The following is a 16,149-nucleotide window of genomic DNA, read 5'->3' as shown; positions in this document are numbered from 1 at the left end:
CATGGGCCTGTGTCCTCTGCTGCCTACGTCTCCCTCATGGTCAAGTGACCCAGACAACTTGCTGACCAAGTGGATATTCTGGCTGAAGAATGGGTCCTTGTCAAAAGCCTATGTGGGTTTTATTTTTATTTTCTGTAGATATACAGATTATAAATGCAAGACCTGTGGATTCCTACCATTTTTGAGGATCAGATAAAAGTAAGGTTCTGCTCAGAGAAGACACACCAGCGCTTTTGCAGTGGCACCAGGATAGGGGAGGAAGGGGTGTCACATTACCTGTGAGAGACATACAAACAAAGGTAAATGCATCCTTTTCATGTCTTGTTCCTCCTGGATCTGTTTGGCTTTATTTGCTTCAGGCAGCAATTCCTTCTTCTCCAAAAACCCTACGTAAAAAAGCCAGTTGCTGTAACGTTTTCTGACTCATGGTGACCCTACTTGTGTCTGAGTAGAACAGTGCTACATTTGGTTTCCAGTGGCTGATTTTGCAGTAGATCTCCAGGCCTTTCTGCTGAGGAACCTGCGGGTGGATTTGAACTTCCAACCTTTCAGTGAGCAGCTGAGCACTTAACCGTTGACACCACCCTGTGACTTCAAGAACCCTAAATAAAGGCATTGTATCATACAGATTCTGCATGCCTTTATTTTTCTGTTCCTAAGTCTGCAGACAATGTAGTTTTTGTGAGAGTGGGAGAGGGTTAGGGGAAGAATGACTGGCATCGCTTTATCTTGCTGGCTATTCTTTCTGACAGAAGGGAGGGGGTATTTTACTGAGTAAGGAAGGAATTATTTTCAGAGTTGGGGGATGTCCCCTTTTCCCTGCAGTCTGGGAGGGGCCTACCATAAGCACAACAGAGAAGAACTCTGAGCACCTAAGTGTGTATGCACAGACTGACCTGAAGTAGCCTGGATGTCGAATAGCAAGATGGTCCCTCACAAAACGTTTCTAAACATATAGTATTGCTGATTCAACGATATGACAACTGCTCCAATTATGAATGAGTAGGTTGGTTTCAATTGGCTTGCTCAACAGGAATTGAGATGCTGCTCTGTTTTGACAGTCAAAACCCAGATAAACTATCTTTTGCTTACGTAGCTTCCACAATTTGTAAAACGTGTTCTCAAGCATCATCTTTGATCCTCATGATAAATCTGTGGGCTGGGGCAAAACATTTGCAGAAGAGGAAACCTAGGCTCAGAGAGGGAAAGTGACTCGCCCAAGGTCAAACAGCTAGTAGGTGGTAGGGCTGGGTTTTGAATCCCAGCCTAGTGCTCTTTTGAGAATATTGGCTTTACTCACAAAATAAAACACATGTTAAGTAGGATAGTTGAAGACACAAATACAATAGTTGGTTCAATAGGTAATGTGTGTTGAGTGCTTGTAATGCAGGGGATTGGGGAAGAAGCTACTGTAATTGGGTGGCTTAGCTCCTCATTTACAAACAATAAATACACATTAACCTAGCACAGACTGGGTGAATTAGTGCTTATGGATGCTGAGTAAATGGCTAAGTTCTTTATAGAGATCTCCCTGAAAGACCCTGAATGATAAGCACAAAGACTAAAGCAGGGCTTCTGACTGGTTCATATGGGTTCAAACCCCTTCTGAGAATTTTAATTTCCACTCCAGATATACCAAATCAGAATCTACATTTTAACAAGATTCTTATGTATACATAAGAATCACCTGGACATCTTGTTAAAATGTAGATTCTGATTCAGTGTTTCTGGGGTAGAAATGCAAACTCTTAGCAGGGTTTGACCTGGAATGAAACGGTTCAAAGCCCTAGACTAGAGGAAGGGCATTCTAGCCAGGTGCAGAGAGAGAGGCATGGTGGTGAGAAAAGAGAGTAGTAGAGAGTCAGTGTCAGCTTGGTGGAGTATTAAGAAACAAGAAAAGAGCATTAGTTCATTATTTATTGAAAATCTATTCTGCATAAGACATTGTATAGAGCTGGGTTTTTACAATGGTGTGCAAAAGAGACATGGTCCCTGTCTTCATATTGCTTAGTTTGGGGTGAAGGGAGAGACTAAATATTGATTGTTGGTAATTTCAGATGGTGGTTGTTACTATAAAGGGAAAGGACAGGATACTATGAGAGTGTGTAGTGGAGGATGTAAACGAGAGCAAATTTCAGATGACATGTGAAGGAGCAGGAGTTAGCTAGGCAGTTGGTTTTGGTGTGGGGAGTTGGGGAAAGGAGTGCTCAAGGGAAAGTACGCAGTGTGGACAAAGGCCCTGGGAGTATCACAGGAACTAGCAAAAGGCCCGCATGCTGGAGTTGGGAGATAGAGGGATGAGCAGTGTAAGATGAGGCTCGATAGGTGGCACAAGCTTATTCACACAGTCAAATGTGCCAGGTTACAGATTTTGGTCTTTATTATAAAAGCAGTGGAAAACCTCTGAAGAATTTTAAGCAGAGGATGACATGGTTGGATCTCCCTTTTAAAAAGATCAATTTGGCTGCAACATGGAGAATGTTTTGGAGTGGGAATGGTAGAGGTTATAGTTTGTGACCTCTTAGGAGACTACTGCAGATGTCCTGGCTAGAGATGTTGGTGGCTTGGTCCAGGGTGGTGGTGGTGGAGGTGAATAAGAGTGGGTAAAGATATAGGAAGCCAAATCTGCAGGAATGAGTGACAGGTTAGGTAATGGAGAAGCAGATGGTAAGTGGTTCCTGAAATAGGGAACCTTGGAAAGGAAACTAGTTTGGTGAGGACGATGACAAAATCAACTTTGGATGTCAGATAGGCACTTTGGTCTATTGGTTAGGATCTCAAGGAGGGTACTGGGCAGGAATTAAATGAATAGGTCATTCATTAGCACATAAATGACAAGGGAAACTCTGAGCATGGATGAATTTTCCCAGAGAGACTGGTTGCACCTCAGTTGGCTCCGACTCACAGTGGTCCCGTGTGTGCCGAGAGCAGAACTGTGCTCCGTAGGGTTTTTACTGGCTGATTTTTCAGAAGTAGATTGGTAGGCCTTTCTTCCGAGATGCTTCTGAGTAGACTCGAACCTCCGACCTTTTGGTTAGCAGCTGAGTTTGTTAACTGTTTGCACCACTCAGGGAGTCTTCCCAGAGAGAAGGTGCATTCAATGAGGAAAGAAGCAGCAAGGACTCTTAATGGCCAAGTAGAAGAGAACAAGCAAGCCCAGGAACATTTACAGAAGTAGGAGGAGAACCAAGAGGTGCTTGACTTATGTCATTAAGGCAGAGTAAAAATATTAAAAAAGGAGTGTCTTTCAATATATCTCTAGGTCTGTTTCCCATTGTTGTTGTGTGCTGTCAAGTTGATTCCAACTCATAGCAACCCTACAGGACGGAATAGATCTGCTCAGTCCCTGTCCTTTCCTGCCTTCTCATCCTGCTTTTGGACAGGAGCTGCCCATTTGGTCTCGAGTATTTGATTGAACTAAGAAGTACATTCCTCATGTGTACTATTTTTTGTTTTATATTCCTGTTGAATGAACACAGGGAACCCGGGGTGAAAAGGGGAAGTGTGCTGTCACATTGTGGGGATTGTAGGTAATAATGTCACAAAACAGTATGTGCATAAATTTTTGTATGAGACATTAACTTCAGTTGTAAACGTTAACCTACAGCACAAAAAAAAAAAAAAGAACAGAACTGCTCAGAGAGTTTCCTAGGCTGTAATTTTTATGGAAGAAAATTGCTAGGTCTTTTCTCCCACAGAGTGGCTGGTGGGTTCGAACTGCTGACCTTTCTGTTAGCAGCCAAGCACTTAACCATTGCACCACCAGGGTCCGTATTTCCCCGTTGCCATGCCCAAATCCATTACCCGGCAGCCATGAATCTCTGCTTCCGAGGCCCTGGATAGTGCAATGTTGTATACAGTATTTATTTTTCTATTACTGTGATGGTTTGCAGTGTATGTTTTCTGCCTGGGACAATAACCTTCTTTCGTCTATCCTATATCACTGCACTTTTGGCTGCCACTGGGGTTTGTTGCAAATCTGAGCTCGTTTAATCCCACGGAGTCCTAAACAGTATCTGGTCTTGGTGGCTCTGTAGTTCTGCTTCAGGCATCCCACCTTCATCTGCTGGCTGGGATCTCTTAATGAGCTAATTGCACACTGTTCAATACTAAACTATTTTAGCTGGTGAAATACGTTTGAAGAAGTTGCGGTTGGAAGGGTTCCGTGTTCGGCCCGCTTTCATTCTGTTGCCGTCATTCTCTTTTCAGGATGGCTGTAGCCCCTCCAAGTTACTGTTTTGTGGCCTTCCCGCCGCGTGCTAAGGATGGTCTGGTGGTATTTGGGAAAAATTCAGCCCGGCCCAGAGATGAAGTACAAGAGGTTGTGTATTTCTCAGCTGCTGACCACGAACCTGAGAGCAAGGTTGAGGTAAGTCATGCGTTGCCGTCTCTCAGTCAGCGCTTGCTCTCTTTCTCTGGCTTCACAGCAAGCATTCCTGATCCAAGAACTGTCATGTCGGACTGCGTGCTCCCATTTCCATTCAATATTATTCTTAGCCTTAAAAACAGAGCCACACAGAGACTTCTGTGATCATGGGTTATAACTGCTCTATAATTAAGGAGAATATTTACCTGTTTTTACAGTTAAATTTACAAAACCAATTTTATTTATAGAAGCCTAACTTTTATCCCTGTCTACCTTGTTTCCTCTTTCCGCTATAGATGACCATGTATGGAAAGTCTCTATGCTTTCATTTAAAAAATTACATATATATATATGTATATATATATATATATATGTGCCTATACATACATATACATGCATACATATACACATGTGTAAAAATCACACACACATAATGCATATGTCTAAGTATATGCATATTCGTCCTAGTCCCTTTCTTCCTTTCTTAGATGCATAATAGCATGTGATATACTGCATTTTTACGCAAATAATGCGCACCTTTTCTACATTTGTTTGCCAACCGTGCCCTCCCCCCCTTGAGGTATTTTCATAAGTGCCTCTATGCCAATTTTTTTTACATGTTGCTGTAAAAAAATTAGCATAGCGTGCTTGTGAAAATACCTGGCGAGGGGGAGGGCGTAGCTGGTGAGCAAATGTAGAAGGCGTGTATTGTTTGAGTAAAAATACAGCACACTTTTCTCCACTTTGGGTTTTCCAACTAAAAACATACCTTGGAGGTCACTTCACATAGCATGTGAGATATTCTTCATTCCTCATTAGAGCTGCAGAGTGCTCTGCTGTATCTTAGTTTATTTAATCAGCCCCTCATTGCTGGATATTTGGGTTGTTTTTCAGTCTTTTCTATTACAAATAACCTTGTCATCTCTCACAGGGTCTGGTCTCGGTTTATGTTTTTTATCATGTTGGAAAAGTATCTATCAGTTCTTATTTAGGGTGCTTTAAACAGTGTTGTTTTGCTGATATTTCTATGGGATAGATTCCTAGAAATGGGTTTGCTGGGTCAAAGGGCAATTGAATATGTAATTTTGTTAGATATTGTCAAATTTCCTTCCCTAGATGGTATATCATTCTGCATTCTCACCAGCAATGTATAACGATGCCTGTTTCTCCATAGCCCCAGAGGGTGTTGTCAAACTTTCACGATGACTGTTTTATGTTAATTTTATGTCCTGCTATTTTCCTAAATTCTTTTATTGGCTCCATCAGCTTTTTTATTTTTTTAAGTACTATTTATTTTTATCAAAGAAATACGAGTACATAGTTTTAAAAGTCAAATAATACTAAGAGGTTAGTAAGGAAAAATGGTGGTCCTTTGCTTCACCTCTTGCTCCCCAGAAACAGCAGCAATTATTTTAGCTATTCTGGTTTTCCACATTTCTAAATAACACATTACTCTGCTACATCTCAACTTACACATTAACATATTATATGTTGACTTCCAGCTATAGTTTATGATAATTGATAGCTCTTTTTTTTTTTTAATTGGACTTTAGATGAAAGTTTATGGAACAAACTAATTTCTCATCAAACAGTACACATACTGTTTTATGACATTGTTTAACAACCCCACGACATGTCAACACTCTCCCCTCTCAACCCTGGGCTCCCTGTTACGAGCTTTCCTGTCCCCTCCTGCCTTCTAGTCCTTGCCTCATGGCTGGTGTACCCCTTTAGTCTGATTTTGTTTTACGGGCCTGTGTAATCTTTGGCTGAAGGGTGTACCTTAGGAGTGACTTCATTACTGAGCTAAAAGGGTATACAGGGGCCATACTCTCAAGGTTTCTCCAGTCTCTGTCAGGCCAGTAAGTCTGGTCTTTTTTTGTGAGTTATAATTTTGTTCTACATTTTTCTCCAGCTCTGTCCAGGACCCTCTATTGTGATCCCTGTCAGAACAGTCAGTGGTGGTAGCCAGGCGCTGTCTATTAGTACTGGACTCAGTCTGGTGGAGGCCTTGGTCGTTGTGGTCCACTAGTCCTTTGGACTAATCTTTCCTTGTATCTTCAGTTTTCTTCATTCTCCCTTGCTCCCTAAGGGAAGAGACCAGTGGAGTATCTTAGATGGCTGCTCACAGGCTTTTAAGACACTACTCTCCAAAATAGAATGTAGAACATTTTCTCTTTAAACTATGTGTCTTAGTCATCTAGTGCTGTTGCTATAACAGAAATACCACAAGTGGATGGCTTTAACAAAGAGAAATTTATTTCTTCGCAGTAAAAAAACCCAGTGCCATAGAAGTAGGGTAAAAGTCCAAACTCAGGGCATCAGCTCCAGGGGAAGGCTTTCTCTCTGTTGGCCTTCTCATCAGTCTTCCCCTGGACTAGGAGCTTCTCTGTGCTCTGCTCCCAGCACTGCTTTCTTGGTGGTGTGAAGTCCCCCCTCTCTGCTCACTTCCCTTTCCTTTTTATCTCTTGAGAGATAAAAGATGGTGCAGGCCACATCCCAGGAAAACTCCTTTTATATTGATTTAGGGATGTGACCTGGGTAAGGGTATTACAATCCCACCCTGATCCTCTTTAACAAAAAATTACAGTCATAAAATGGAGAACAGCTACACAACACTGGGAATCATGGCCTAACCAGGTTGACACATATTTTTTGGGGGACACAATTCAATCCATGATGCTATATTATGCCAGTTGAGCTAGATGTTCCCCAAGACTATGGTCCCCACAGCCCTCAGCCCAGTAATTCAGTCCGTAACAGAGTTTGGATGTGTTTATAGGGCTTCTGTGACCTTGCCTTCAGTAAGTTGTGCTGGATTCCCCTGTATTGTGTTCTGTCTTACCCTTCACCAGAAAAAACCAAAACAAAAAACCAAACCCATTGCCATCGAGTCAATTCTGACTCATAGCAACCCTATAGGACAGAGTAGAACTGCCCCATTGGTTTCCAGGGAGCTACTGGTGGATTCAAACTGGTGACCCTTTGGTTAGCAGCCATAGTTCTTAACCACTACACCACCAGGATTTCTGTAGTAGCATATCATCTGCAAATAGGGACTGTTTTACTTCTTCATTACCAATTTGGATGCCCTTTATTTCTTTTTCTTGCCTTATTGCTCTAGCTAGGGCTTCCAGCACAATGTTAAATAGAAGTGGTGATAAAGGGCATCCTTGTCTTGTTCCTGTTCTTAAGGGGAATGTTTTCAGCCTCTCTCCATTAAGAAAGATGTTGGCTGTTGGTTTTGTATAAAAAAAAAAAAAACACATGCTCTTTATTATGTTGAGAAACTTCCCTTCTATACCTATTTTATTGAGAGTTTTTATCAGGAATGGGTGTTGAAGTTTGTCGAATGCCTTTTCTGCATCGATTGAGATGATCATGTGATTCTTTACTTTTATTTATGTGGTGGATGTTGATTGATTTTGTAATGCTGGACCATCCTTGCATACCTGGTATGACTCCTACTTGTTGTGGTGTTTTTTTTTTTTTTTGGTATGATGCTGAACTCTATTGGGTAGAATGTTGCTGAGAATTTTTGCGTCTATATTCATGAGAGATATTGGTTTGTAATTTTCTTTTTTAGTGGTATCTTTGCTTGCTTCTGTTATCAGGGTTATGTTGGCTTCATAGAATTAATTCAGAAGTATACCTTCCTTTTCCATGTTCTGAAATAGTTTGAGTAGTACTGGTGTAAGCCGTTCTTTGAATGTTCGGTAGAATTCTCCAGTGAAGCCATCTGGGCCAGGGTTTTTTGTTGTTGTTGTTGGGAGTTTTATTATTACCTTTTCAATCTTTTCTCTTGTTATGGGTCTGTTCAGATTTTCAACTTCAGTTTGTATTAGTTTGGGTCAGTCGTGTGTTTCTAGAAATTTGTCCATTTCGTCTACGTTTTCAGATTTGTTGAAGTATAGTTTTTCATAATACTCTGTTTTGATCCTGTTTATCTCAGTTGGATCTGTTGTAATGTCCCACATTTAATTTCTTATTTGGGTTATTTGCTTCCTGTTCTGTTTTTCTTTTGTCAGTTTGGCCACTGGTTTGTCAATTTTGTTTATCCTTTCAAAGAAGCAGCTTTTGGTTTTGTTGATTCTTTCTGTTGTTTTTCTATTTTCTTTTTCATTTATTTCTGCTCTGATCTTTATTATTTCCTTCCTTCTGGTGATTGTGGGCTTCTTTTGCTGTTCTTTTTCTGTTTGTTTGAGTTATGTCGCTAATGTTTTGATTTTGTCCCTTTCTTCTTTTTTGATGTGTACATTTATTGCTATAAATTGGCCTCTGAGCACCGCCTTTGCTGTGTCCCAAAGGTTTTGGTATGATGTGTTTTCATTCTCATTTGACTCTAGGAGTTTTTTTTATTCCATCTTTGATTTCTTCTATTACCCAGTGGTTTTTAAGCAGGGTGTTATTCAGTTTCCATATAATTGATTTTTTTCCCTTGCTCCCCCTGTTATTGATTTCTACTTTGAGGGCATTGTGATCAGAGAAGATACTTTGTATTATCTTAGTGTTTTGGATTTTGTTTAGGGTTGCTTTGTGGCCTAAGATGTGGTCTGTTCTGGAGAACATTCCGTGTGCATTAGAAAAGAATGTGTACTTTGCACCTGTTGGGTGCAGTATTCTAGATAAGTCTATGAGTTCAAGTTGGCTGATCATGGCCTTTAGCTCTTCTGTATCTTTATTGAATTTCTTTCTAGATGTCCTGTCCTTTACCGAGACTGGTGTGTTGAAGTCTTCTATTGTTGTGGAACTGTCAATTTCTCTTTTCAGTGACGTTAGAGTTTGTCTTGGGTATTTTAGAGCCCTGTCATTGGGTGTGTAGATATTTATTATGGTTATGTCTTCCTGATGGATCATCCCTTTAATCATTGTATAATGCCCTTCTTTGTCTTTTATGGTAGATTTCGTTTTAAAGTTTATTTTATCTGGAATTAGTATTGCCACTCCTGCTCTTTTTTGGTAGCTGTTTCCTTGATATATTTTTTTCCATCCTTTGATTTTAAATAAATTTACATCTTTGTTTCTAAGGTATGTCTCTTGTAGACAGCACATTGATGGATCCTGTTTTTTATTTTTTTAATCCGTCTATCACTCTCTGTCTCTTTAGGGGTGTGTTTAGGCCATTTATGTTCAGTTACTTATTGATAAAAAAAAAAATTTATTGCTGTCATGTTGTAGTTGTTTTTTTTTGTGGTGTTGACATTTTCTTTGGTCCTCTTACTTCCTTGTGGTGAATTCTTTTTGTTTGTGAATTTTTTTTTCACTTCTTATGTTTTTGTAGATTTTGTTTTTGCTAAGACTTTATGTTTTTCTTCTTTATTTTGATAAGTAGGTTTGATAATTTTCTTTGTGGTTATCTTGAAATTTACCCTTATCTTGCTAGGTTTGAACCAGTCTATTATTACTTGGTAATGCCTTGCCTTCCTCTCCATTACAAAGTTCTGTACTTACACCGTTTATTTCCTCTTTTATTGTTCTAATGTTGCTGTCTTTTACAGACTAACCTCTCTGGTTCCCTGTTTTAAATCTTTTCGTTTTGGTAGTCCTTGAGAGTTCATTCTCTAGGTTGGTATCTGGCTGGTGTGGTCTTGAGTCCTAGATTCAGGCTGTCATCTGATGTTGTTTATTCTCAAACCAATGGACTCCCTTTAATACTTCTTGTAAATTTGGTTTGGTTTTTACGTATCCCTTTAATTTCTGTTTATCTGGAAATGTCTTAATTTCACCATATATTTGAATGAGAATTTTGCAGGATATGTTATTCCTGATGGCAGTTTTTTTCTTTCAAGGTTTTATATATGTCATTCCATTGCCTTCTTGCCTGCAGTGTTCTGCCGAGTAATCAGAGTTTAGTCGTATTCATTCCCCTCTGCATCTGACTTTCGTTTTTCTTGAGCTGCTCTCAGGATTCTTTCCTTGTCTTTGGTTTTAGTGAGTGTGTTTACGATATGCTTTGGTGATTTTCTTTTGGAGTTTATCCTGTATGGGTTCTTGGAGCTTCTTGGATGGTGAGCTTTTCGTCTTTCGTGATATCAGAGAAGATTTCTGTCAGCAATTTTTCAGTGATCCTCTCTGTGCTTTTCACGTTCTCCCCCTGTTCTGGAACTCTGATTACTCACAAATTTTTGCTCTTGATTGTATTCTACATCATCCTTAGGGTTTCTTCTTTTTTTTTTTTTTTTCTGATTTTTCCTCAAAGTGGTATCCAAGTATTTGCCTTCAATTTCACTGATCCTGTCTTCCATTGTTTCAAACCTGCTCCTCAGACCTTCTGTGACACTGTCCATTTCTGAAATCTTGTTTATCTTTTGGATTTCTAATTGTTTTTGTATGATTTCTGGTTGTGAATTTATTTTGACATTTTGCTTCTATATTATTTTCCTGAATTCTTCCATTGTTTTGTCTATATTGTCTATGATTTTGTCTGGCTTTTCCATGAATTTGTCTATTTTTTCCTCATTTTTGTCTAATTTTTGCCTCAATGCTTGGATAGTGCTGAATATTGGAGATTTGAATTCCCTATTATGTGATTCCAGTGCCTTTTCTTCTACTGGAATGTTATCTGGTGTTTCATTTTGGATGCCTACTGGAACCATCCTGTTTTTTTTTTTTTTTTGTCTGCTGTCTTTGAGACATTCAGTAGTTATTTTCTTTGTTTATTGATTGTAGATTTGTTTCATCCTGCTTTTTTTTTTTTTTAATTTGGTTATGTCTCAGCAGACGGGCTGTGCATTCTTTGTTCTTTGCTTGTCTGTGGGCATAGTATTTTTCACTTTCTTGTCCAATGGGCAGGGCAGGTCTAGTTGAAGGGGAGGGGCTGGGATGAGCCCTTGGTGGTACATACTGGGGCCAATAGGCTGGGCCAGGAGTCAGTGCAGGGTAGGTTCTGGTAGGCTGTGCCCGTGCTGCTCAAGGGTGCAATGTTCAGCGCACAGTGCAGATAGGCGAAGGGAAGGGGGAGGTTGTGAAGTGTGGAGCTAAGTTGGGTATGGGAGAGAAGAGAGAGAGATAGGAGCCAAAAAAAAAAAAAAAAAGTGTTGAGGGAGCCTGCTGTTGGAGTGGAGAGACAATAAACTGAGAGATGAAGAAAAACAAAAAGGAAAAAAGAAAAAGAAAAAAAAAATAGAAAGGCCCCCAGGAGTGCTACTGGCAACCAGGGAAGTGGCTCCCAGGCCTTGGGACACAGCCCGTCTAGAAAGAGTAGAGATAGCACACAGCATCAGGTAGTCAGGAGACAGGAAAAGAAGGAAAGTAGAGAGAGACAAGAAACAGAAATGAAGAAAGAAAAAAAAAAAGGAATCCCACTGGCACGGCTCCCACTGGAACGGCTGCTCAGGGATCCCACTGGTATGGCTGCACAGACTGGGGAAGTGTCTCCTCAGTCATGAGTACAGCCTGGCTAGAAGGGACAGAGATGGCACACGATGCCAGGTATTCAGGAGACAGGAAAAGAAGGTGAGTAGAAGAGATGAGAAACAAAGAAATGAGGAAAAACAAAAAGGGAAAAAGTAAAAAAAAAAAAAGGCCCCAAGGACCCCACCAGTGTAGCAGCGTGAACTGGGGAAGCAGTTCTCCAGCCGAGTGGCACTTCACAGCCTGTCAAGGAGAAGCACAGATGGCACATGGAGCTAGGTGTTCAAGAGAAAGGAGGGGGAGGAGGTGAGAAACAGGGAAGAAACTGAAAGAAGCCAAAAAAAAGCAACATCAGCAACAAAGAAATGGCACTGAAGGAGCCTCCCAGTGTGGTCAGGGTGAATCCAAGAGGCACAGAGCTGGCGCCTCCCAGCCAAGTGACTGTGGGCCGCTGGGAAGTGGTGGAGGCAGAGCAGGGGGAAGAAGGGTTGGGGGGGGTGGGAAAACATGTATCACTGGTAACTGGGTGCTCTGTCTCCCTGTCCGCCTATCTCTGACAGGAGTCCAAGATGGCAAATCTGTGCTGCGTTAGCTGATAAGGGGCCTCTGCTGTGTTTCTCTCCTCACTCTCTGTTCTCTGAGTTTCTTACTCCATTTGGTGCTTGGCTGAGTTCTTTATCTTTTCATTTGATGCTTAGGGTTCCAGAATTGATGTTTGTCTGTTTTACTTAGTTTTTCGGGTCTTTGCTGTGGAGGGACGTTGTGGTGCCTCTGTCTATAGCTCTATGTTGGCTCTGCCTTGCATCAACTTTTAACATTGTTTCTCATGGGTTTTCTAGGTATATTGCCATATCACTTGCAAGTAAAGATAGTTTGATTGCTGTTACAGCTCTAGTTGTTTTCTTGTCTGGCTTCTTTGGCTTATACTTCTGATTCAATGTTAAATAGTAGCGGAGGTAGTAGGCATCTTTGCCTTATTCCTGCCCTTAGTGGGGCTGCCTCTAGTTCTTCCTCATGAACTAAGGTTTATATAGTTTCATCATGTTAAAAAAAATCCATCAATTCCTATTTTGAGTGTTTTTTAAAAAAAAAACCAAGATTAGGTGTTGAATTTTGTGAATCTTTCTGGTGATTATAGAGGCAATATTCTGATTTTTAAATTTCTATTTATATGGTAAATTGAACCATGTTTATATTTCAAGGAGTAACCCCTTTGGTTATGGTGTATTTTTTTTTAATAATTTATTTTATTTATTTATTGTTGTTGAGACTATACACAGTAAAAAACATACACCCACCTGTATTAGACCAAATGGTCAACAATTACTTTGAAACAAAGATGAGAATTTAAGGGGGCAGGGAAACTAGATTAATGGTAATGGAACAACCAGAACAGAAATAATGAGAATGTTTGCCTATTGTGAAGAACGTAGCCAACGTCACTGAACGACTTGTGTAGAAATTGTTGAATGGGAACCTAAACTTCTGCATAAACCTTCAGTGAAAACACAATAAAATATTATGAAAAAAATTAAGTAACGTGACACATGCATAGTAGCCAGCATAAAATTGCATTCAATAAATGGTAGAAAAATAAAAATTTTTATTTATTTATTTGGTAGCTTTTAATAATTCCAACTTTTAATGTAACCGGTATCACTAAACTGTATACCTGAAAAATGCTGAATTGGCCAATAACAAACCAAGCCCAAAAAAAAAAAAAAAACCTCACTAAGTAAGTTTTCTACATGTACATTTCAGTGACATTGATTACATTCTTTGAATTGTGCAGTGATTCTCACTCTCACCCTCCTTTTCTGAGTTGTTCCTCCACTGTTAACCTAAACTCACTGCCCCCTAAATTTCCTATCTGATGTTTTAAATTACTGTTGTCAGTTTGATCCCATATAGATAGATCTTGAAAGAGCATAATGCTCAAGGTAAACAGTCTTTACTAGTTAAGCTAAACTATTATTTGGTTTTAAGGAGACAAAGGGGATTTTTTTTTTTTAAATAATTTTTATTGTGCTTTAAGCGAAAGTTTACAAATCAAGTCGGTCTCTCACATATAAACTTATATACACCTTACTATATACTCCCATTTACTCTCCCCCTAATGAGTCAGTCTGCTCCCTCCTTCCAGGCTCTCCTTTCATGACCATTTTGCCAGTTTTAACCCCTCTACCCTCCCATCTCCCCTCCAGACAGGAGATGCCAACATAGTCTCAAGTGTCCACATGGTGCAGGTAGCTCACTCCTCATCAGCATCTCTCTCCAACCCATTGACCAGTCCAATCCATGTCTGACAAGCTAGCTTCGGGAATGGTTCCTGTCCTGGGCCAACAGAAGGTTTGGGGGCCCTGACCACCGGGGTCCTTCTAGTCTCAGTCAGACCATTAAGTCTGGTCTTTTTATGAGAATTTCAGGTCTCCATCCCACTGTTCTCCTCTTCCCTCAGGGGTTCTCTCTTGTGTAAGGGGATTTTTTTTTTTAATTAATTTTTTATTGTACTTTAGATGAAAGTTTACGGAACAAGCTAGTTTCTGTTTAAACAGTACAAATTGTTTCATGACATTGGTTAACAACCCCCCGACATGTCAACACTCTCCCTTCTCAACCTTGGGTTCCCTATTACCAGCTTTTCTGTTCCTGCCTGCCTTCTAGTCCTTGGGCTGGTATGCCCCTTTAGTCTTGTTTTGTTTTATAGGCCTGTGTAATCTTTGGCTGAAGAGTGAACCTCAGGAATGACTTCATTACTGAGCTGAAAGGGTGTCCAGGGGCCATACTCTCGTGGTTTCTCCAGACTCTGTCAGGCCAGCAAGTCAGGTCTTTCTTTTTGAGTTAGAATTTTGTTCTACGTTTTTCTCCAGCTGTGTCCAGGACCCTCTATTGTGATCCTTGTCAGAGCAGTCAGTAGCGGTAGCCAGGCACCATCTAGTTGTACTGGACTCAGTCTAGTGGAGGCCATGGTAGATATGGTCCGTTAGTCCTTTGGACTAATCTTTTCCTTGTATCTTTAGTTTTCTTCATTCTTCTTTGCTCCTGAAGGGGTGAGACCAGTAGAGTATCTTAGATGGCCGCTCACAGAGTTTTAAGACCGCAGATGCTACTCAAAGTAGAATGTAGAACATTTCCTTTATAAACTATGTTGTGCCAATTGAGCTAGATGTTCCCTGAGACCGTGGTCCCCACAGCCCTCAGCCCAGCAATTCGGTCCCTCTGGGAGTCTGGATGTGTCTTTGGAGCTTCCATGACCTTGCCTTGTACAATTTGTGCTGGCTTCTCCAGTATTGCATACTGTCTTACCCTTCATCAAAGTTACCACTTATCTATTGTCTATTTAGTGTTTTTCCATCCCCCACCTCTTCCCTCTCTTGCAACCATCAAAGATTGTTTCTTTTTGTGTGTAAACCTTTTCATGAGTTTTTATAGTAGTGGTTTCATACAATATTTGTCCTTTCGTGATTGACTTATTTCACTTACTTAGAAGATCCCAGTTATCTAGCTTATCCTGTGGAGTTTGTGTGTTGTTAGTTAAAGCTTGTATTCTGTTAATGCTAATGTTATTAGGGCCTCTAGAGTTGATCTTATTTTTTCTTCTATGAACTTCATAGTTTTTGCTTTTATATTTAGATCTTTGATTCATTTTGAGTTAGTTTTTGTGTATGGTGTGAAGTATGGGTCCAGTTTCATTTTTTTGTGGATGAACATCCAGTTTTGCCAGCACCATTTGTTAAAAAGAATGTCTTTTCCCCATTCGATGGACGTTGGACCCTTGTTGAAGATCAGGTGACCATAGTTGGATGGATTTATGTCTGGGTTCTCAATTCTGTTCTGTTGGTCAGGGTATCTGTTGTTGTACCAGTACCAGGCTGTTTTGATTACTGTAGCTATATAGTAGGCTCTGAGGTCAGGTAGTGGGAGTCTTCCTGCTTTATTCATCTTTCTCAATAGTGCTTTTCTTATCTGGGGCTTCTTCCCTTTCCACAGAAAGTTAATGATTAGTTTTTTCATCTCTTTAAAGAATGTTGTTGGTATTTGTATTGGGATTGCATCGTATTTGTAGATCGCTTTGGTAGAATTGTCGTTTTCACAGTGTTGAGTCTACCTATCCATGAGCATGGTGTGTTTTTCCCATTTATGTAGATCTCTTTTGGTTTCTTGCAGTGGTGTTTGTAGTTTTCTTTGTAAAGGTCCTTTACATCTCTGGTTAGATTTATTCCTAAGTATTTTATTTTTTTAGGGGATACCATAATGGTATTGTTTTCATGATTTCCTTTTCATCATTCTCTTTATTGGTGTATGGGAATCCAGCTAATTTTTGTATGTTTATCTTGTGTCCTGCTACTCTGCTGAATCTTTCTTTTAGTCCAATAGTTTTCTTGTGGAGTCTTTGGGTTTTCTATGTATAGTATCTCATCATCCACAAA

General features: G+C 40.1%; 1 protein-coding gene across 2 annotated transcripts in view; it reads left to right on the top strand.

The window, feature by feature from the left end:
- Positions 1 to 16,149, top strand: part of SCRN1 (secernin 1) — a 78,788-nt gene that overhangs the window by 22,300 nt on the left and 40,339 nt on the right. The window contains exons 1-2 of one of the 2 annotated variants that reach the window (XM_049894049.1): positions 120 to 299; positions 4,210 to 4,369. In XM_049894049.1, coding sequence (XP_049750006.1) covers positions 4,211 to 4,369 — 159 coding nt within the window. In that variant the 5' untranslated portion in view covers positions 120 to 299; position 4,210. Of the gene's footprint in view, positions 1 to 119; positions 300 to 4,209; positions 4,370 to 16,149 lie in introns of those variants that run through there. The other variant, XM_049894048.1, reaches the window with a different exon arrangement.

Source organism: Elephas maximus, chromosome 8 (genome assembly GCF_024166365.1).
Source record: "Elephas maximus indicus isolate mEleMax1 chromosome 8, mEleMax1 primary haplotype, whole genome shotgun sequence".
NCBI lineage: Eukaryota > Metazoa > Chordata > Mammalia > Proboscidea > Elephantidae > Elephas > Elephas maximus.
This window is presented reverse-complemented; position numbering and strand designations above follow the sequence as displayed.